The sequence below is a fragment of the Sorex araneus genome, chromosome 9 (assembly GCF_027595985.1).
Source record: "Sorex araneus isolate mSorAra2 chromosome 9, mSorAra2.pri, whole genome shotgun sequence".
NCBI classification, from domain to species: Eukaryota; Metazoa; Chordata; class Mammalia; order Eulipotyphla; family Soricidae; genus Sorex; species Sorex araneus.
In genome coordinates, this window is record NC_073310.1 from 10,403,689 (window position 1) to 10,425,986 (window position 22,298).

Sequence of the window (22,298 nt, forward strand, 5' to 3'; positions counted from 1 at the left end):
CTGGTAAGGAAAATATAAAGATATTGGATATCAACTAGAACAAAAATTCCCCCTTCCAGGTTATGTTGCTTGAGTCTAGGGAATAGTGCGCCCATTGACAGGAGGGGCTTGCTCCTTCTCTGTCCCCGGGGCACGAGTGAGAGACAGTATTTCTTTGTTTGGTCAGTTACCTGATCTCTGGAGAGAGGCCAAGTGCTTCATTTCCCCAGGATGGCTTGCTTTCTATCTGATTGATTAATAGCCAGGGAAGCTCCGGACCCTTTGAACAGAATTCCAGTGCACAGGGTTAGCCCAGCCAAAACGCAGAGGAAAAGATGGATTTCAGCGGACCTCTCCCCCAAGTTAGATTTGATTTCAGAATCTGCCCTGGAATATTCTGGGGTTGGTCCACTTAATGGATTGTAATCCATACCATGGAAAGCCAAAGGTTGGAGAGCCTTAGCCACGTCAAGTGACTCTTCATACTCAGATGCTGGTTCGACATTAGTCCAACGGGGAACTGGTCAACGGGAGGAGCTGGGGGTGGGTGGGTTGCAGGACTCCTCAAAGGAATGAATTTGGTTAAGAGAACTCGGAAGGCTGCGTGGAGCCCCCGCAGCAAGGTGGTAGTCTTGGTGTGAAACATTGTGGGTTCTGGAGTTGCCAGCAAAGCTTCTCCCCTGCAGACCTTGAGGCCAGCAACGTGGCAGTTCTTCCTTTTTTTTTTTCTGTTTTCCTTTTCTCTCTGATGATGAGACTACATACTCTTTCCTAAAAGATTCATATCTTCCAGTATTCTGTGTATAAACATCCCCAGCCTGTTTTATAAAAGGGGAAAAAATCATTTTCCATCACAAATTATCTGCCCAAATTATTTGTCCAGAGCAATAGGACAGCAGGTAGGGTGTTTGCCTTGCACATGGCCGACCTGGGATGGCCCATCCCCGGCATCCCTTAGCAATGCCAGGACTAATTCCTGAGTGCAGAGCCAGGAGGAACCCCTGAGTATCGCCAGGTCAAAATAAAATAACAATAATAATTTGTTTAAAAAACTTAAAAAATAATTTGCTCGGGCAAAAGATCCTTGGGCTGAAACCAGCTGTTCACTTATGTTCCTGTTCGTCCCAGAACATGGGCTGGTGTACATGCAGCTTTGTTTCCCGGGGCCCGATAGCTTCCTGTGAACTTGGGGTACCCTCCCTGAACTGTGCACTCTGGAGCCAGGCCTGCCGGCAGTGGAATAGGAGTGCGCAGTGGATATAGTCGTGGGCGGTATCCTGTGCTCATGAGAATAGTATAGTAGATGAAGGCCCATGTCCCCACAAACTGTGGGACTGAGGTAAAGTCCTGGGCCCTTCTCTGATCTGCGGAATTCCCAGAAAACCAACCTTCCCTTCCTCTGCCTGGCCCCACACACTCCAGCTTCCCCGAAACTCAGCTCCCACCCTTCCCCAGAGAGGAAAGAGGAGGAAGAGGAGGGGCTTTCTCTCGGGCTAAGACTTCGCCGCTCTTCTCAGAGGAGAAGGCCCTGGGTGCCCTCGGAGAGAGCCATGCTTTCGCGTGTAGAGTCCTTCCCGCACAGCGGCCTGGGAAATAGTCACCCTGTGACTCTCCACCCTTGCAGATCAAGATGCTTTCAGATCGGAAACGGGAGCTGGAGCATCGTCTTAGCGCCACCTTGGAAGAAAATGACCTGCTCCAAGGGACCGTGGAAGAACTGCAGGACCGGGTGCTGATTCTGGAGAGGCAGGGCCAGGACAAAGACCTCCAGGTACTGCCGCTGGACCAGAGGGACGCTTAGCTGCCTCGGCCGCGGGGAAGGCTGGAGGCCAGTGCTGCCTCGGGGTCAGGAGCGGGGAGCCCTGGCTCTCGGCCCTTCGGGAAGGGTCTGGGTCGGCCATTCTGGCCCTACCCCAAGGAAATACTTTGGTACTCACAGGTCCTCCTTCCAGTTTGTTCTGAGCCACTGCCCCTTGGATCAGTTTCCCTAAGTTCTTTCTGATGTGGAAACATGACTGGAACAGCAGGGGTGTCGTACAGCCTCCTCGGGCTTGTGACATTCCCCCCAAGATTCCAGAGAGAGCCCGTGACTTTCCTGTGCTTGGCTCAGCATGCTCCCAGCTGCCGCTTCCCCGGGCTCATGGATTTAGCTGCCTGGCACTGGGCAGAGACCAAGGAGCTGCCCACTGAACTCAGCAAGACACGGCATCCTGTTGGTACATCTGCTGGTTAGAAAAAGCACAGGCCGACTCCTCTAAGCCTAAGGAGCCTCTTTTCTTTTTCCTTAAGAAAATTACTTGGTGGCCATGTTTATCCTTATTTGGAAACTGCCGTCAGTCCATAGTTGAATCCCCAAGTTTATACTTGACAAGAAGCAACAGACTAAACAAAAAGATAATCCCTCCCAGCCTATCCCAAAATAGAGTGTCGTGAGTCTGCGCCGGAAGGGTCTGCTGGCTGGCCCCCCAGCACCAGGGACTGTGGCGGTAGTACATTGCTTGCCTCTGGGCATGCCAGGGGGTAGAGGGGCTTGAAACATGAAACAGCGTCATTTGTGTGCAAGTCGTCAGCCAGTAGTAGTCAGGCGCCATGTAGGCTCCTGCCCTAAGACTGGGCCCTAGAGGGCCCACTGACCAGTGGCTAGCTCTTAGGGGAGCCCTGGGCTTCGGCTGTTTAGTTTGGCTTTTGGGGTCATTCCTAGCAATGCTCATGGATTACTCCTGACTCTGCACTCAGGAATTACTCCTGGCAGCGCTCAAGGAACCCTATGGGATGCCAGGGATCGAACCCGGGAGCCCTGGGGTTCGGGATATGGAAAGAACCACGTTTAGCCAACATCACTTGTTACTGACACCACTAGCTAAGCCGGCATCTCAGTGATTCATCTCTCTGAAGGCAAATTAGCACTTTTGTCCCTCCTGGTTTCTATACTTTCAACTAAGAAGTTTGCCTTTAGTATGAGTTTCTTGATAAATTTGCTTTGTTTTGTTTGGGGGGCACACCCAGCAGTGCTCAGGGCTCACTCCTGGGTCTGTGCTTAAAGGTCACTCCTAATGGTACTTGGAGGACTATATGGGATGGGATTTTTTTTTTTTTACAGAGATAGGGGGTTGCACCCAGGGCTTCACATGTTCAAGATATATTCTCTCTCACTAGACCACACCCTCGGTCCTTGTCCATGTAATAAGGCTGATGATGATGATAGCGATGAAGATTTGTATGCTTCTGTATGAGGGATGGCGCTTTTTCAGGCAGTCTGAAACTGAGGCTTTGAAACAATTGTTGGGGCTGGAGAAATACCCAGGTTCAGTCTCCGGCATCCCATATGTGTCCCCCAGACACGGCCAGGAGTGATTCCTAAGTACAGAATAAGCATCGCCAGGTGTGGTCCAAAATCTGGAGGAAAATACCAAACAGTGAATTTGCCATCAAGGTAGTGTGCTAAGTTCTTGGTAGACTCAAGACTGGAACCCGCCCCGCCCTCCCGCCCTGCTCTGCCAGGTGCTCAGTGGTAATTGGGAACCTGCCCCTTGTCCCTGCCACTCAGCCTGTTACCCCATCAGCACTCTCCTGAGGGTTGCTGACGCAGAGCACTGAGGGAGGAGGAAGAGAGGGACAGGGAAAAGGATCCCTGTCGGCACTCTTACTGTGAATTCAGAGTCCTCGGGAGAGAGCCGGGCCCACGGTGCACCAGCCTGCCAGCACCCAGAGTCACTGCGCTCACGTCTGAACTGCACAGTTGTCCATTGTTGTTCGGTTGGACTTCCAGAGTCAGAGTCCGAGAGTCAAAGTGCTGGACTTTGTTTGCTGGGGCTGGGCTCAGTCCCCCTGACTGCAGGATCCTTGGAGCTCTGCCCTGGGCGTAGCAACATTGTGGCCCCAAACCTGAAATAAGTAAGAGTACCCTTTAACCCAGGTCCTACAACGGTCAGCAAGTTATTATTTTGATTAGAAAATGCATTTGTATACTACATTCTTCTGTTTTTTGGGGGTTTTTTTTTGTTTGTTTGTTTTTGTGCCACACCTAAAAGTGCTCAGGACTTACTTCTGGCTCTTCACTTAGGAGTCACTCCTGGTGGTGCTCAGGGGACCATACTGGGTGCTGGGGGATCAAACCTAGGTCCGCTGCATGCAAGGCAAACACCCAACCTGCAGCAATATTGCTCCAGTCCTACAGATTAAATTTTTACCCTCCCAACTGTTTGTGTTTTCTTTCACTCATATGAAGTTCTCAGGCTCTTTGAAGGCTGACATGGCCTTTAGTAATTCAGAAATGAGGGATTAGATAGCACAGAAGGTAGGGCGGCTGCCTTGCATGTGGCCTCTCCGGGTTCAACTCCCAGCACACTGTCCTCTGAGCACCTCTGGGTGTGGCCCCCAAACAAAACAAATTAAAATTTGACTGGTCCTAAGTCAGACTTACAAAATCATTCCAAGTAGCCTTGGAATGCCTGGAATCCCATAATTTTATTCTTTTCCTCAGGTAAAGGCTGAGAGGAAGGTGGCACAGTTTACACCCACAAGTTAGCCCCTTTGATCTGGTTCACTCTGTCACTGGGGGTTCTACTGCCAGGAAAATTCTTTATAACACCCATAAGCAACTGTCCTAGAATCTAGAGCAACTTTATAAATGTGTATCTCAAGGTGATTCAATAAAATTCAATTAAAAAACTTTTAAAATAAAATTTATTAGCAATGTCATAAAGAAAAAATTTTAAGAATTTTTTTCCTTTTTGTTTTTGTGGGGGCCACAGCTGGCTGTGCGCTCACAGATCACTCCTGGTGGGGCTCTGGGGACCATTTGGGGTGCCGGGGATCGAAGCTGGGTTCACTGCATTGCAAAGCAAGCCCCCCACCCTCTGCGTCTTCTATCATCTCTCCAGTTCCTAAAGAAATTTTTCTTTTCACTTTTTGGGTCACACCCGGAGATACTCAGGGGTTACTCCTTTTTCTGCATTCAGGAATTATTCCTGACAGTACTCAGGGGGGACCATATGGGATGCTGGGGCTCAAACCCAGGTTGGCCTCGTGCCTTGCAAACACCCAATCCACTGTACTATTGCTCTGGCCCTGAAAGAAATATTTTTAAAGTTACCTGAGCCCATTAAGGGTTTGCAGCCCCCTGCACAACTGTCAAATGACTTAACATGCTCTCAGTTTCCTCAGATGTGAAATGGGGAGAGGCCCTCCCTTCTGCCCGTGGTGGAGGCATGAGTCTCTTGAGTTTGTCCCTCTAGTAGATGGTACAAATGCAAGCTACTTAGTGACTTCCTTTTCCATACACATAAGTTCAGTTAGTGTCATTTTTGTTATATTAATATATTTACAGGATTGGGGCTGGAGCAATAACACAGTGGTGGTGGGGGGTGTTTACCTTGCACACGGCTGACCCGGGTTTGATTCCCAGCATCCCATATGGTCCCCTGAGCACCGCCAGGGGTGATACCTGAGTGCAGAGCCAGGAGTAACCCCTGTGCATCACCAGGTGTGACCCAAAAAGCAAATATATATATATATATATATATATATGATTTTATATTTAATAGAGTTCCAGTTTTTCCAGATTTTTTTGTACATGCCTGTGTTAGAGATCGGAGGGGGAGCCTATCCTAATCTTTTGCTCTCTCCTATTATGATTAATTAATCACCTTTGAGTGTACATGGATCATAATTGGACTAATTTTGTCCGGTGACTTAAGAACGTGTCCTTGTCAGTGCTCAGCTTCTCCTGCTGAGATGTATGTGGAGTTGTCTAGAAAATAATTGTATTTTGCAAATTTAATGTGCTGCCTGTAAGTGTGCCAAATGCTTCCTAGGAATGTCTTTTCTCTTAAACCCTAATCTCTCTCTTCAGCACTGAAGTTGGAGGAGTTCCCACTCGACCAGCAGGTATTGCTGATCCAAGGGAACCAGGCACAGCGGGCTTGCCAGTTCCTTTTCCTTCCTCGGCGCAGCCAGGCTCTGAACCCTTCCTAGTTAAGACTTGTCTGACCCCTGGCGCCATCAATCAGCCATTCTCTAATAACGACCCGCGGCGTGAGGACTGGCTGAGGACTCTGCAAGTCAGGACTTGCTTGTTGCCCTCGTAAGACTCAGAGCTCGGAGTTGCTGCCCTTCGCCACCTGGTCTCTGCAGGGACCCAAAGTCCCCCAGACCGGAGGAGGGAAAGAGAGGGAAGGGCTCCAGAAATGCTGTTTTATCGAAGGATAAATGCATTAGAGGGGCTGGAGTGATAGCACAGCGGGTAGGGAGTTTGCCTTACACGCGGCCGACCCGGGTTCGATCCCCAGCATCTCATACAACCCCCCCCCATCCAAGCCCACCAGGAGTAATTCCTGAGTGCATGAGCCAAGAGTAACCCCTGTGCATCACCATGTGTGACCCAAAAAGGAAAAAAAAAATGCATTAGAGCCAGAGAGCTAGCACAGTGGGTAGGGAGCTTGCCCTGCATGTGGCTGATGGGTTCCATCCTCAGCGTTACTTGAGTAATTCCTGAATGGAGAATTAAGTGTCACCTCTGAACATTACCAGGTGTGGCCCAAAAACAAACAAACACAAAAACAAATTCTAGGTCTCCGCTTCCCCTGCCAGATTATTATTATTTGGAAGGTGCAGTGGTTGTTCATCAAATACAAGAATATTCTTGACATGCCTAAACCAGGACTCAAGGTTCTTCTGCACTCAAACCCCAGCCCTAGAAATTTTTATAAATGGAATCAAGCTCTATATAATTTTTATTGTCTATTCTGTATCATGGCTCTGAGATTCATTCATGTTGTGGCATATGGGAGTAGCACAGTCTTTTCTCTTCGCATTATGCAGTATTCCAGCATGTGAATATATTCATTCTGGGTTTTTGGGTGTTTTTTTTTTTGGCGGGGGGGGGCGGGAGTGTTCGTTTGGGGCCACACCCGGCAGTATTCGGGGGCTACTCGTGGGCTCAGATGTGCTTGGAGCACGAGTGTGTGCCAAGGATCATTAGCGTGCACGGCCAACACCCTCCCCCGCACTCTCTCCAGTCCCCTGAAGACACATTCTGTTTTGCTTGGCATTTTGGTGGTTTCCCAATCATGGCTAGAATAATGCGGCTGGGAACGTCCTCACCCTCTTTTTGAGGGCACTGAGTCTCTGCCGAGGAGGGAGCCGCTCAGCCATAGGGCAGGCGTGACGCTCACCTCATCAGAAACTGCCAAACCGACTTCCAGAACAGTGAGAGCCCCGGCTCCCGTCAGCATCAGGGCCCCGCCTCCTCCTCGGTACTCAGTAGTGCTTTATTTCTGTCTTTTCGCTGTTTGGATACATTGTATCTTTATGTAACTGTGTCTGGGTTAACTTTGTATCTTGGAGAATTTCAGATGAAAATAGACTAGTATAGTGACAACCTAGAGACCTCACTCCCCAGCTCTTCAGACCATTATTCCCAGACCAGCGTCATTACAGTCCCTTGCTCTTCCTCTCCTCTTAGCTTTGAGGCGAATCAGTATTCTCATAGCTTCATCTCAAAAGAGTAGTTCTAAATAAGAACTTAAATATATAGGCACTGGAATATTATATCTCAGAGGCTTAGCAATGATTTCATTTTGTTTGGGGGCCACCCTCAGGGGTCACTCCTGGAAGACTCGGGGGGACCATATGAGGTACCTGGGATCGAATGCCCAACCTGGCCCCTAGCAACAATTTTTTTTAACATCATGAAATAGTCCATCTTGATGTCATTGGTTTTTACATCTTCTGATTGAATCAAGACTCAGAATAAGCCCATGCGTTGTGTGGGTTGCTGTGTCGCTTAAGTCTTCGTTATCTATCAGTTTCCCTGTTTGCTTTTTGTTTCTCTTTTTTTGGGGTCACACCCGGCAACGCACAGGGGTTACTCCTGGCTCTGCACTCAGGAATTACCCCTGGCGGTGCTCAGGGGACCCTATGGGATGCTGGGAATCGAACCTAGGTTGGCCGCGTGCAAGGCAAACGCCCTCCCCGCTGTGCTATCGCTCCAGCCCCTCTCTTTCTTGAAATTTGTTGATGACATTGTGCTGTCGGGTCCGTAGCCTGTCGCAGCTGTGACCCGGCCGGCAGCGTCTCTGGGGTTAGACTGGCATCGGCCTCTCTATGCTCTGAACGGTGGTCGGGATCTAGCAGCGCCCTCGGGTGCAGGGCCCCCTCTCGGTGTGTGCGTTGCCCCGGGACGAGCCTCACGCCGCCTGCTGTCTCTCTGCAGCTGCACCAGAGCCAGCTGGAGCTCCAGGAGGTGCGACTGTCCTGCCGGCAGCTGCAGGTGAAGGTGGAGGAGCTCAGCGAGGAGAGGAGCCTGCAGAGCTCCGCCGCCACCAGCACGTCGCTCCTGTCGGAGATCGAGCAGAGCATGGAGGCCGAGGAGCTGGAGCAGGAGCGGGAGCAGGTGCGGCCTCCCTGGCCCTCGGGACGTGGGGGTGTCTGGGGACCCTGGGGCGGGGGGTGGGGGGGAGCAGCGAGGCCGCCTTTCTGCCTCAGGCCCACGGTTACACTTCCTCCTGGCAAAGTGCCAGCCGGGGGCCACGTGACGAGAGCCGTCACGAAGCGTGACTGAAGCGTGTCCCTGCTCTTCTATTTCCCACCCACCCAATCCACCGAGGCATGAGGCAGGAGTGCCAGGGCACAGGGGGTCGCCCAGCCGGGGCTGAGCTCTGCTCAGCGCCACCCTCGCTGGGCCTCGTGTTCCAGCCGAGTGAGAGAACAGAGCGAGCCCCCTACCGGCTTCTTTTCATTCAGCCCACTGCATTTGTTCCCGCGCTGACAGCGGGAGGTGGTTTCTTTGGCAAGTGGGAGGGCTAAAGAGCAGAGGGGAAAACTAAGAGCCCAGAGGGGCTGGAGCGATCACACAGCGGGGAGGGCGTTTGCCTTGCACGCGGCCGACCCGGGTTCGAATCCCAGCATCCCATACGGTCCCCTGAGCACCGCCAGGAGTAATTCCTGAGGGCAGAGCCAGGAGTAACCCCTGTGCATCGCCGGGTGTGACCCAAAAAGCAAAAAAAAAAAAAAACCCTAAGAGCCAGAAGTCCTGGTCCAGAATGAGCGTCCATATTATTTCTTGGTTAAACGAACCCTTCTCGGGGCTGGAGCAATACCACAGCGGGGAGGGCGTTTGCCTTGCACGCGGCTGACCCGGGTTCGATTCCCAGCATCCCATAGGGTCCTCTGAGCAGAGGCAGGTGTGACCCAAAAAGCAAAAAAAAAAAAAAAAACACGAACCCTTCTCCTAGACCCAGTCTTTTGCGTGGACCTCAGGTTCACCTGGGAAGGGGGTCTAGCGGGCAGCCTTCTCGAGTCATATAAAGATGCTTCTTTGTGGACCAGCTGAGGCTGCAGCTCTGGGAAGCCTACTGCCAGGTTCGCTATCTCTGCTCCCACCTCCGCGGCAACGACAGTGCCGACTCGGCCGTCTCCACCGACTCCTCCATGGACGAGTCCTCCGAAACCTCATCCGCCAAGGATGTGCCAGCCGGCAGCTTGCGCACTGCCCTCAGCGAGCTCAAGAGGCTGATCCAGAGCATCGTGGATGGCCTGGAGCCCACGGTAAGGAGCCAGGCCGGGCAGCGCCTCGGCCCCCAGGGGCTGGCCAGTGGCCACTCGGGATCAAGCACGAGAGAGTCAGGTGGACCTTGGAACTGGAACCTTAGACAGAGACTTCCAGAATTTCTCCCAAGCTCAGATTGTTTCAGAGCACTCGTTAGCAGCAATCAGGGAGACCGAGGGCTGGATGCCCAGGAAGGGAAGCTTCCTGCAGGCCCCGGGTACGGACTGCTTCATTCTCCATTCCGTTCTGAATGGGCCTCGGCGGCCTGGGTGCGGGGCCTTTCCTTCTAAGGGTTGAATATGGAAATTCAGATTCCAGTGAAGTGCCACGTACTCTCAGTAGCCTGTTGGTCCAGGCGGTGAGCTTAGCTGTGAGCGAGTAGACTGTAAGGGCTGGAGCCCCTGCCAGGAGGCTATGTCAGCACAGAGAGTTCAGTAACAAGGACCACAGCGTTGCAGGTGTGGCTCCTGCCGTGAAGGAGAGGAATGTGCCCTGGGCACAGTGGCCGTCACGGCCCTCCCTCTCGGGTTTCATCACTCCTGAATAGTGAGTGGCCTTTCTGCGGGCTCCGATGAGCAGGGCTGTGTCATCGTTGGAGGCTGGGCAGCAGGGGAGGGGGGCGCGGTCAGAGGGAAGGGTGCAGTTCGCTCCAGTTCCCTTCCTGAAGCTTGAAAGAAAACGAAACGTCTAGCTGTTGTTTGTAGGTGTGAGAATTCTGTCCTCTAACTCTTCTCTCCTGCCCCTTTGTCTTTTTCTCCTTTCTCTCCCTCCCCTTCTCTCCCGCATCTCTCCTGCTGCCTTTCCCTCCCCAACCATAACTCATGCCCCTCTCCGTCGCTCCTGCCGACCGTCTCTGCGCCCCCCCGCCCCCCAAATCCTCCTCCTCCCCCCTGACACGTTGCTTCGGCTGTTAGAGTTCTCGAAGAATTGACGATGACTTAGAAGAACAGATAAGGCAGACCAGTGAGGACTCCAGAGCCCTCAGGGAACTCATGGAGGGAGAGAGGGGTAAACTAAGGCAAAGCCTAGAAGAGCTGCAGCAACTCCACAGTCAGGTGAGCCCCGTCCTCAGTGCGGTGCAGGGGACCTGCCCGTGTCCCCAGTTCTCTCATGCATATAGATCATGTACCAGCCGAGTTCTAGAACTCGGGCAGCTCTCCAACACACCGTCTCTGTCTCAGGCCAGAGTCAGGCTTGCGGGAGAAGAGCTAGCAGCCGCACCCCCCACCTCCCCCAACTCGAGACAGCCATCCCGCTGCAGGGCAGAGGGAGGTGGGATCGGGTTGAAAGGGCCTTGGAGGGGCTGGAGTGATAGCATAGCGGGTAGGGCGTTTGCCTTGCACGAGGCCAACCCGGGTTCGATTCCCAGCATCCCATATGGTCCCCTGAGCACCGCCAGGAGTAATTCCTGAGTGCAGAGCCAGGAGTAACCCCTGTGCTTCGCCGGGTGTGACCCAAAAAGCAAAAAAAAAAAAAAAAAAAGGGCCTTGGAGTCAGAGCACGGACCGGCAAGTATGGAAACCAGCAGCAGTTGATCTGTGCAGGCCTTGCTCCGTTTCGTCAGCGTCAACCTCTCTGCCAGCCTGTCTCTCAGCTTTAGAAGCACTTCCTGCCACTCGGGCTATTCATCTCCCGTTTGATCACGATTTCATTTCTCCGGAGAGCACTGGAGAAGGGCGTCTGTATTCTGATCTGGGCCTTGTTAAAGCCCCCGGGAGCAGCGGCTCCCAGAAAGGAGCATCTGAAATCTCCCTCAGGAAAGAGCGAAGCCCTTCCTCTGGGGTAGAGGGTCACACATGGAGGGCCCGGCCTGGGGACACAGGCAGCATTTTAAGCCCTGCCTCCCGGCACCCCTCCCCCCCGCAGACGGTCCTCTCCAGGCCTCCTTCCTTGCACACCTGGCCTTGCTCGATTTTGAGCCTTGCCCCGCCCCTCCCTGGGCCTGGACCGGCCTTCCTGGAGCATGGCATGAGTGCCTTTTGCCATGTCACCCACCTGCTAGGAGGCCCACCTTCACGTGGGGAAGAATGGGTCTAGGGGTGACGCTAGCCTAAGCCAGGTCAGTCCTCGTGACCGCCCTGCACAGGATGGGAGGAGATGCCGCCGGGCCCCCCCCCCCCCCCCGGGATGGGCTTTTTATCTGTTAATCCTCAGAACTTGGCAGGGGGGAAATTCTTCCACGCCTGCCGTTTATAAACGCGCGCACGGCCGCCATGCAGTCAGTCCCCGTCGCCGTGCAAGCAGGTAGCTGACAGTCTGGATGCCAGTTTCCCAGCGAAGCAGGAACTGTGGCGTTTCCCGTTTGCTGCCTCGCTGGCAGCTCTGTCCCCTCGCCAGCTGCTCCCCGAGCCTGGACCGCTGCCCTGCAGGGCGGTAGAACCTGCTGATGCGCGGGGTTGGGGCTTCTGGAGCTGCTCCGCTCCCCTGCAGGGCACACGCCCTTCCCCAGACGGGGCTGCGAGGCACGCTGGTCTCCTGACTTCTTTCTTGGTAGCAGTTGTCCTGTGTGCGTTGGCACTGTTGTGTGCCCTCTGAGTCTTCCCTGGTAGCTGCGACGCTGAGGGCTGGCCAGGGAGTCCAGAGTGTCCTCAGCGAGCGTCAGCCGCCGTCCTGGGGCTTTTGCTCTGATTCATCCTGTCTGAAGTCATTAGACCTGGAATATGAAGAGCAATCCCTGAAAAGTGACCTCTGTCCCCTGATGGGAGAGACAGACCTGCGTGGACGGACCCTCCCTTGGAAAACTGTCAAAGTCTGCACAATATTTAATAAGCAGGCCCAGCCCCGGCAGCCTGACTCAGGTCTGATCCTATCAGCTGTGTGAAGGTTCCCCACCCTCCCTTTTATCCAACGAATATTTATTGAAAGCTCTGCCCGGCAGGGTTTCTGGTTACAAACAACAGCCATTTGCTGTTTAACTTAAACAGAAAGCGATTGTATTGGAATTAAATCCGGTGGAGTGTAGGATCAACAGGAAGTCAGAGAACTTGCTCCCTAGCAGGAAGGGGCCATGGAGGTGTGTCTGTTGTCGAGAAACCGTTTCCCACCAGCTCCTGACTTTACCCTCCAAAGCTGTAGTTCCAGGATGGGGACGCGGCAAGGTCACTTGCCTCTGTGCCTGAGAGAGGAAACGCCTTCAGACAACTGGGAATGCCCCAATAGGAAAGACTCCGGGGTGACAGCTGCTGGTCTTGCATGTGGACAATGCTGGTTTGATCCCTGGCAGGGAATATGGTTCCCTAAGCACTGCCAGGGGTCGCTACTGAGCTCAGAGCCAGGAGTCAGCCCTGAGGACATCTGAGGACCCAGCCATCCTGTCTCCCACCCCACTTAGTTTTTACACCCACTGTTTTTACACACACACACACACACACACACACACACACACACATACACACACACACACACACACACTTAAATCTTGTCATTTCAGGCAAAGAAGTCTCAACATTATATTGCATTTGTTTTTGAATGATTGGGATAATGTAGATGTCCGGAGATAAAGAAAAAAATTTTATGTCATCTATAAAATGACAGTGTCAGTCCATCAGTGTTCTTTGGAAATTAAAGGCTGGGCTGCAGCAATAGTACAGAAGATAAGGTGCTTGTCTTGCACACAGCTAACCTGGGTTCAGTCCCCGGCATCCCGTATGGTCCCCTGAGCACCGCCAGGAGTGATTCCTGAGTGCAGAGCCAGGAGTCAGCCCTGAGCATCACCAGGTGTGACCCAAAACAAGCAAAGAAATTAAAGACTATGAAAAAAAAAATTGCATTGCAAATTAATTTGGGGGGGTAATTTTAATTCTACATATGGCCACATTATTAGTGAGACTACCAGTACGTGAACTATTTCCCGTAAACTTCACTTATAAACTGGCTTATCTGTGACACGTTCCCTCCCCCCCCCCGACTTTTTCACTTAACTCATGTTTATAATCATGAGCTCTGCTTTTAAATGCTGGTTAGGCCGCCCTTCCTTGTTGCATATTAATACTTTTGCCAGCCTTAATTGCTGTGTATATATGTGTATATCCTATATAAGAATGCCAGAAATGCACCAGCAAAAAATATGAGTGGCGAGGAAGCAGCTGTCCGCGGCGCAGCTCTTTGGGCAGTCGACTGGGCTGTGTAGAATAGAGCCAGGACAGCTTCCTGCCGGGAGGGCTCAGGTGTCCAGAGTGGCCGGGGCCAGCAACTGAGGCCCGCCGACTGGGCAGTGCTGCTACTACCCGGGAGTCGTAGGTTTGACGTGAACAGCATGTGGGGGTGTCTGAAATCCATGTAGCTAAAACAGAAAGAAGTAGGCACCTGCCGAGTGCTCCCAGAGGTGGGGGCCAGGCCCCGACACCCTGGAGGCAGCGGCAGTCCCTGCCGAGTGGGGGATGACCAGAAACTACACTCCAGTCCCGACCCAAAAGCACCTGTGTCTCAGAGCCCTGATGTTCCTATGGATGCCGGTACAATCTTCATTCAAGGATTCCTGGGCACGGGGCTGGAGCGATAGCACAGCGGGGAGGGCGTTTGCCTTGCACGCGGCCGACCCGGGTTCTAATCCCAGCATTCCATAGGGTCCCCCGAGCACCGCCAGGAGTAATTCCTGAGTGAAGAGCCAGGAGTAACTCCTGTGCATTGCCGGGTGTGACCCAAAAAACAAAAAAAAAAAAGAATTCCTGGACACGTCTAAAAGTGAAAGATGGGTGTGGTGGCCTGAGAGAGAGTAGAGCCGGTAGGTGCTAGCCTTGCACGCGCTGGCCCTGGTGACATCCCAGATGGTCCCCCAGGCACCACCAGGAGTGATCCCTGAGCCCAGAACCAGGAGTCAGCCCTGCGCACAGTTGGGCGTGACTCAAAACTAAATCATAAACAGAGATGGTGTGGGGGCCGGAGCGATAGCACAATGGGTAAGGCGTTTGCCTTGCATGCGGCCGACCCGGGTTCGATCCCCGGCATCCCATATGGTCCCCCAAGCACTGCCAGGAGCAATTCCTGAGTGCAGAGCCAGGAGTAACCCCTGAGCATTGCTGGGTGTGACCCAAAAAGCAAAAAAAAAAAAAAAAAAACAGAGATGGTGTGACATTCCGGGTAAAGGGGACCTGGTCACAGCTTCAGGGCTAGTGCTGCCCCCTTGCCACAGGGAGCAGAGATTGAGCCTGTGCGGCCCCTTTCAGGTGACTCTGCTGAGTGTGGAGATGACTGCACTGAAGGAGGAGCGAGACCGACTCCGAGTGACAGCCGAAGACAAGGAGCCACAGGAGCAGCTTCAGAAGGCCATCAGGGACCGTGACGAAGCCATCGCTAAGTGAGTGCTCGGGCGCACGTCATTTCACTTTCATCGCCCGCTAACATTTATGACGTTAAACCACACAGAAGTAGCCTGGGAGAGTTTCTCTACCAACACCCCCGCCACCCTCACTCACCCCCACCTACTCTGTTGGGGGAGGAGAGTCTGGGTATATGCAGCGGGGCTCGGACTTACTTCCGGTGGGGCTCGGGCGACCATATGGGTGGGGTCCCGGGGATTAAACCCAGGTTGGCCGTGTGCAAGGCAAGAGCCTAACCCACTGTCCTATCTCTCTGGCCCTGCCAGTATTTGTCTTTTTAAAAATAACACATTTGAGGGGCTGGAGCGATAGCACAGCGGGCAGGGCATTTGCCTTGCACGTGGCTGACCCGGGTTCGATTCCCAGCATCCCATATGGCCCCCAAGCACCGCCAGGAGTAATTCCTGAGTGCAAAGCCAGGAGTAACCCTTGAACATTGCTGGGTGTGACCCAAAAAGCAAAAAAAATTAACAATAAAAAAAAATAATAAAAATAACACATTTGAGGGGCTAGAGCAATAGCACAGCGGGTAGGGCGTTTGCCTTGCACATGGCTGACCCGGGTTCGATTCCCAGCATCCCATATGGTCCCCTGAGCACCGCCAGGGGTGGTTCCTGAGTGCAGAGCCAGGAGTTACCCCTGTGCATCGCCAGGTGTGACCCAAAAAGAAAAAAAAAAAACACATTTGATTTCTGACTTTACACACATACACACACACACACACACACACACACACACACACACACACACACACACACACACCCCTTTCTCTTCTCTTCTGTTCACTTTCATCTTACCTGTTTCTTTGCCTTACCCTTGATTCTTCTGTCTGGCCTCAGTGTTCAGTGCATGTGAGGGATGGGATGGCTCCCCGTGAGATCATATACCTGGTCCCTTTGCCCCACGGAGCCCGGCTTCATTTATTACTGAATATCTGAGTAGTAATGTGATGGGGGGGGGGACAGGGGAGAAGGTTACAGATTTTTGTGAGTAACAAGGGGGATACATTGTGGATCGGGGAACAAACCGGTGAACTAAAGGTGTCGGTTGTGGAAGCCCCCTGAGAACAGAGCAGAATGAAGGCAGAAAGAGGCGGGTTGGCAGAGAGGAGGCGCGGGAGCCTGGCCAGAGCGCATCGCCAGTGTAGACGGTGCTAGCGCAGTCGGGAGTAGGGCGCAGGGAAGAAGAACAAGTTGTGCGGGCCCCCTCCCTTAGAGTGGAACCTTGCCCTGGCACCAGCGTGGCAGAGCAGGCCCCAAGATCTTCCTGAAACCGGAAAGCTTGCCCTGGCATGCACCCCGGGAGGCCAGCTGACCTCTTGAAACCGAGCCACTGGACACGTGCCCCCAGGGTCGAGAGGCCTCTGGCCAGGGCCCCGGGGCAGGAGGGGCCCCCCTGGGAGGAAGCTGGGGGCACCGCCGCCGGGGACAGGCGGACAGGAGCCAGCCAGGTGTGATCCCCCAGCGCAGAGCGAGGAGCAGCCCTGGGCATGGCCCACCCCAGCTGCCCAGCAGGCGGGTCGCTGCCCGCTCGCTCTCTGCCCCATGGAAAGGGGGTCTCGGGTGCAGGGGAACGCGCGGGGCAGGGGGGCTTGGCTCGGTGGGGGAGGACAGGCACAAGAGGCCCCGGGCTTGATCCGGGCACCACCCTAGAGAGCGATCGCGATGGGCGCGGGGCCTCCCTCGAGTGACGGGCGCGCCCCCGAGGGTGCTGGGCCGGCCTCGGTGACGGTGACGGTGACGGTTACTCAGCAGTTCCCGCGCCCTCCGCCGTGGCGCCACCTGCCGGGAGCAGCCGCCGCCGCGCAGGCCTGCGGGAGGGGCGGGAGGGGCCGGGCGTCCATGGCAACCGGGCCCGCCAGCCAATGGCGGCAGGCGTGACGAAGCACCCGCGCCATCCGAGACGCCGGCGCTCATTGGTCGCCATCCGAGCCGCCGGCGCTCATTGGACACGCCTTGCGTGTCCGCCGGCCCGCCCACCGGCCACCGCAGCCGCAGTGCGGACGGGCCGGCCCGACTCGGCTGCCGCAGGCTTGCCCCGGAAGGGCGCGGGGGGCGTGAGAGTCCGCCCAGGGCTCCTCTGTGGGCCTGGGACCGGGGAAGAAGCACTGCGGTGCAGGTGGCCAGAGGGGGGACAAACGGGGTCGCAGCGCCCCGCCCGCCAGTTGCGATGCCCCGCGGGCACTGCGCCCGCTGTCCCCGGGCCGGCTGCGGTCTTGCGCAACAAGGACACTTTGTGTCCAGCCGCGGGTGCGAGAGGGAGCGGATGCCGAGAAGCCGATGGGACATCGTGGCCACCGTTGGCACCTTTGTAGAGGTGGCACCGTCTGGCACTTTTTCTCTCTCTCCCCCTGCAGAAAGTACCCTAATTGTCAGTTTGATTCGTCCTCCTTGTTAAATACCCATAATTTGGGAATGCTGGGGAGGGCACAGGGAGAGGGGAAACATCACAGTGTGAAGTCACAAAGCGCAGAGGTCTGGGAGCCTCCCCGCGAGCGCATCAGCCCGTGTGACCTTGAGATGCGCGCGCGCTTCTGTGCGCTCCCATCGCGCTGGGCCCTGCCCTGGCGCCTCACTTTGTCGGGCCCCCCATGCCCTTCCCCTCGCGGGTGAGGACCCCGAGTCACGATGACCACTGCGACGGTATGCCGTGCATTAAAGACCGCTGTGTCCTCCGCTGGGCCTGACACACGTGTCTGTAGACAGCTCCCTATGGGCGCCCTGGGGACAGTTATTCGTGGCACGGAGCAGGGCAGGACACCGTTTCAGGGACTGACCTTTGCAGGGAAGGGTTCGGCAGCTCTCTAGTGCAGACGTGAGTTTGGGTCACAGACCCGCAATCAGTGTTGGGTTTTTTGTTGTTTTTTGGTTTTTTTTTGCTTTTTGGGTCACCCCTGGCGGTGCTCAGGGGACCATATGGGATGCTGGGATTTGAACCCGGGTCGGCCGCGTGCAAGGCAAACGCCCTCCCCGCTGTGCTATTGCTCCAGCCCCGTCAGTGTTGGTTTATCTCTGGGTTTTTTTAAGTGACTTGGTCCGAGCTGCTGGCTGGCCCTGACTGCAGCAGTGGGTGGGTTCCAGGACTGAGACCGCCCGTGGGAATGTGGGGGCGAGCCTCCAGCCTTTCACAAGCAAGGCCACAGTGACTGCTGCGGCTGCCATGCATGAGACTTGGGGCTCAGAGGCTGTTTCCTCCCCGCCCCGGCCTGTCTGTCTGCAGGAAGAACGCTGTGGAGCTGGAACTCGCCAAGTGCAAGATGGACATGATGTCTCTGAACAGCCAGCTGCTGGACGCCATTCAGCAGAAACTGAACCTCTCCCAGCAGCTGGAGGCTTGGCAGGTAACAAAGAGTCCCGAGACTCAGCCTGATGAAAAACGGGGTTCCCAGGCCCAGGCATAGTGCTTGGGTGAACCGGAGCCCCACTTTACCTGGAGGAAAGAGCCTACGGCTTCGGGAGAGCAGCAGGCCCCAGGCGGTGCTGTTTGGGGCCATGGTGACCCTCACGTGGCTTCTGGCCACAGTGACCTGCGCTCCCAGCTTCCTGGTGGGCTTTGCCCGGGTTGGCCAGAAGGAACCCACTGCTGCCTGGGACGCGCCGGGAAGCCCTCCGTGTGGATGTAGAGTCAGTTCAGCAGCCCCGGGGTGCAGCACCGTAGCCTGCCCTTGCCAGGGGCCAGCTTCCTTTTTCCGGCCTCTCTGCGCCACATGCCTCGGGAAGCAATCAGTGTCTTTCTCCCCGGGCCCTGGCGGCGAGTCCTGTCCCTGCACAGGCTTCCCAGGGTGAGAGTTACCAACTCGTGCTTCCCCCAAGACCCCCCCCCGCCCCCGCCAGCCCTGAAGAGCCATGGGTGGCTGAGGTGCGCCCTGCCCCCGTCCCTCTCAGGCCTCCAGAGCTGGTCCTGGGCCCCGTGGCCTCCTGCATCGTGGCCAGCTGGTGTTTCCGTGGCTTACGACCCCTGTTCTTCTCTCTTCTCTCCTGGCTACAGTTTGCTTCCTCAGGGCTTTTTACTATCTGGCTCCTTTGGTTTCTGATCTAGTGGCCTTTCTCAGTTCCCGAGTCAACAGCTTTAGTTGTACACCCCTCCTGCCTTTGAGGTGAGCTGAGCCCTCATCCCGCCACCCCCTGCCCGCTGCCATCGCAGTCCCGCTCGTGCCGCCTCCCCTCGTGGCCCACCGTGTTCTGTGTGCCGGAGCCCAGCCTCATCTCTGTGCCGTGCGCCATCCATCCAGCCCCGGCTCTCCCTTCCCCTCCCTGTCGCCGCCCAGTGACCCCCGGGCCCCGGGGCCACCGCCTCACACACGGCAGTCTGAGGACCAGAAGTCCTGGCGGGCCATGGAATGAGGGGGAGAGAGAGAGAGAGAGAGAGTGTTGTGTGTGTGTGTGTGTGTGTGTGTGTGTGTGTGTGTGTGTGTGTGTGCTGTAGTATGACACAGCATTTCCAAGGGGGCTCCTCACCAACGGCCCTTTAACATTTCTCATGTTGCCATCGGCCACCATGGTTTTGCCGAGCCCAGCCCGAGAGGCGTTTCTGGAAGGTTCCGTGCCAGGGTCTAGGACGGGGCCAGGCCAGGCCTCATTTCTGGGGGCAGGAGAGGACGGAAGTCACCTGTGAGGAAAGATGGGACGGGAAGAGAGAGAAAGGTCGCGGAACAAGGAAGGCGCTCGGGCAGGTGATGGGGAAGGAAAGTGTTTCACTCGGGTGACAGCCCCCGCTGAGGACTCGGGAGAGCAGAGGTGGTGACAGCTGCTCAGGGCCCCAGAGAGCCTGTCTGCCCCGTCTCGAGGGGCTCCCCACCCCAGACCCAGACCTCCCTGTCCCAGCTCTGACCCCAGCCATGAGCTCAACCCACGGTGTCGCCCAGAGCTCGTTGTCAGGGGCAGCCGGGCTAGTGGTTGTTCCTGCCAGCGGCTTCCCTTCTAGAACAGACCGGGCTGTATTCGCACCCAGCGCCCTGGCCCGGCGGCGTCTCCCAGGTCCAGCCAGGAGCAGCTGGAGTGGAGAAGGCGCGGTCTACGGGAAACCCCTCAGGGCGGGCAGGAGCAGCTTGGCTCTGGGCAGCCAGGGAGCCAGACCTGCATGGGGGCGAGACGGTCCAGGCCGAGAGCAGGCAGCTGAGATGTTCTTTGGGTTTGCAGGGATGTGGGGAGGGGCGAGTTCGAGCACAAGCCCCCCCACCCACCCACGCCCCCCGCCCCGCCCCCTCATAGCCCCCCAGGGGACACAGGAGGCGTCCTGACGGGGCTGGTCCCAGGCAAGGCCCAGCACCTGGGCAGAGACAGAAGCACCAGACGGTGACACCTGGCAGAGCAGGGGGCAGGGGGCAGGGGGTGGCTCCTGTGTGTCCAGTGTCGCTGCTTTCTCCGTCAGCCGCCCGGCTGCAGCCACGCGCTCATCTCATCTCATTCCTCCTCATCTCGTGTCCAGACATCTGCCCCCTCCCACCCCCACCCCCACCCCCGCACCCCGACCCACGCCGGCCCGAGTCCCACTCAGCCGCCCCCTCTGCTCCCCGCAGGATGACATGCACAGGGTCATTGACCGGCAGCTGATGGACACGCACCTGAAGGAACGGAGCCGGCCTGCTGCCGCCTTCTCCAGGGCCCGGGCTGCGGGGCGCGGGGCCGAGCCCAGCTCCGCCGAAGGCAAAAGGCTCTTCTCATTCTTCAGGAAAATCTGAGCACGGAGGAACTGACGGCGGCGGCTGGAAGGGGGTGCGGGCGGAGCCCGGCGCACTGGGGACACACCCTCGCTTCCCCTGGGCTGTCCAGGCAGGGCCGTTCAGCTTCTGACCGCTGTCCCCAACATCAGGGTACAGGGGCGGTCCTGTCCCCACCCCCCTGCCCCCACCCAGCCAGGGAGCTGCTGCTGGGCGGGGCTCGGGCTGCCTCTGCTGCTCATGCCCATGGGTAGAAGCCCCCCACCCCCGCCCCTGCCCACCCTCGCGTCCGTCAGTAGCTCGGGCTCCCCTCTCCAGGCGCCGCTGCCCTCCCGCTTCGGAATATGGGGAACAGAAGATGGGCGCGAGGCACGAGGCCCTGTCTGCAGGGCGCAGGCCCGAGTCTTCTCTCTCGAGCCCCTGCCTGGGGAGTCGGGAATGAAGGGCCCCTCCCCCCACGTGCATGCACCTCTGCTGGGAGCATCTCCTGCCGAGACCCAGCGTGCAGCTCTGCAGGCCCGGCTGAGCCGTGGAGGAAGGGCAGTCCTCCCCCGGGCAGGGCTGGGGCCGTCCCGGCCTCACTTCCCTCACATAGACAAACCCTTGGCTCAGCCCCCAAAAACGGTCCACAGTAACCACCGCCACCTCGAGGGCTGGGTTGGCACCGCGAGGTAGATGCCCCAGTTACTGCCCATCAGGCCTGCAGAAGGATGAATCTTGGAAGCTGCGGCTTCTGCTGCGCCTCAGCACCGGTCCCCCTCTCTGCTGAGGCCCCGACTCAGAAGCCCCCCAACACGCTTCCCGGTGGATTCATCTCCCTCCCTCCCGTGGGAAAGCACAGCAGGGACGAGCAGAAAGAATGTACCTATAGATATGTACATACCACAGTGCTGTAATTTTGTATGTAGCAATCGTGTAAATACATGTATGAATTTTATAACATACCTATTATATATAAATCTATAAAGGCATATTTTTAGAAAACAGCGCACCACTGCTTCTTTTGGAAATAGTCTAAATAAGAATAAAATGAATTTCTACAGAGCTTCCGCCTCAGTCATTGGTTCCCTGGAGGTATGCTTGGGTCAGAATGTCGCTGACTTTCATAACGGCCACTAGCTGGCTATGAAGGGGCAGCCACAGCGGTCACCCCACACACAGCTGGGCGGGCCCCAGTTGGTGGAAGCAGCCAGGCAGGAGCACAGGAGCACCTTCCTAGAAGGTGGGAGCACCCTAACCAGTGGTCACCCTTGACCAGTAGCCAAACTCCCAGCCTCCTCTCCGTGCCGGCGTTGTGCTGCACGTGCTCAGACAGCCCCCGGCGCGGCTTCCTAAGCTTCCAGCGCACCTTGACGGGCAGAAAGCACTGCAGGCGTCCTTCCGGGCGCGCAGAGTAAACAGGGCACTTCCCCTGGAGTCGCACCGTGTATTCTCCCCTGGACCGGCCTTCCATGGAGAATGAACATGGCTCCCAGCGGTGTCTGTGGCCTCGGGCAACCTGTGTGGGACTCGGCAAACAAGGACCTGCACCCAGTGGGGGCGAAGCAGCCCGGACCACCTAGAGCACCACGGCTGGAGGAGAGGAAATAGGCCCTAGGAGAAAATTTGGCAGCTTGAACCTTTATTTTTAGTATTTTTTAAAAAAGCATAATTAGAAACTTTCAATACAGAAATATTCCTAGCAAACCATTGAAAAGTTTAGTTGTTCAACAGGAATTTCACATCAGAGCCACCAGGACATTGATCCAGCCCTCCAAGCCCCCCTCCCTCACCCCCAAATCATGCGCGTGAC

General features: G+C 56.0%; 1 protein-coding gene across 3 annotated transcripts in view; it reads left to right on the forward strand.

The window, feature by feature from the left end:
* BICDL1 (BICD family like cargo adaptor 1) overlaps positions 1-21,550 on the forward strand; it is a 95,339-nt gene extending 73,789 nt beyond the window's left edge. Inside the window, exons 4-11 of one of the 3 annotated variants that reach the window (XR_008631371.1) lie at positions 1,604-1,750; positions 8,195-8,374; positions 9,310-9,528; positions 10,444-10,584; positions 14,695-14,825; positions 18,067-18,187; positions 18,835-18,943; positions 20,366-20,456. Coding sequence is in view for 2 of the 3 variants with exons in the window: in XM_055146643.1 (XP_055002618.1) it covers positions 1,604-1,750; positions 8,195-8,374; positions 9,310-9,528; positions 10,444-10,584; positions 14,695-14,825; positions 18,067-18,187; positions 20,366-20,527 (1,101 nt within the window). In the remaining variant the exon portion in view is untranslated. Of the gene's footprint in view, positions 1-1,603; positions 1,751-8,194; positions 8,375-9,309; positions 9,529-10,443; positions 10,585-14,694; positions 14,826-18,066; positions 18,188-18,834; positions 18,944-20,365 lie in introns of all 3 variants that reach the window. The other 2 variants (XM_055146644.1, XM_055146643.1) reach the window with 2 other exon arrangements.
* Positions 21,551-22,298: the final 748 nt, after the last annotated feature.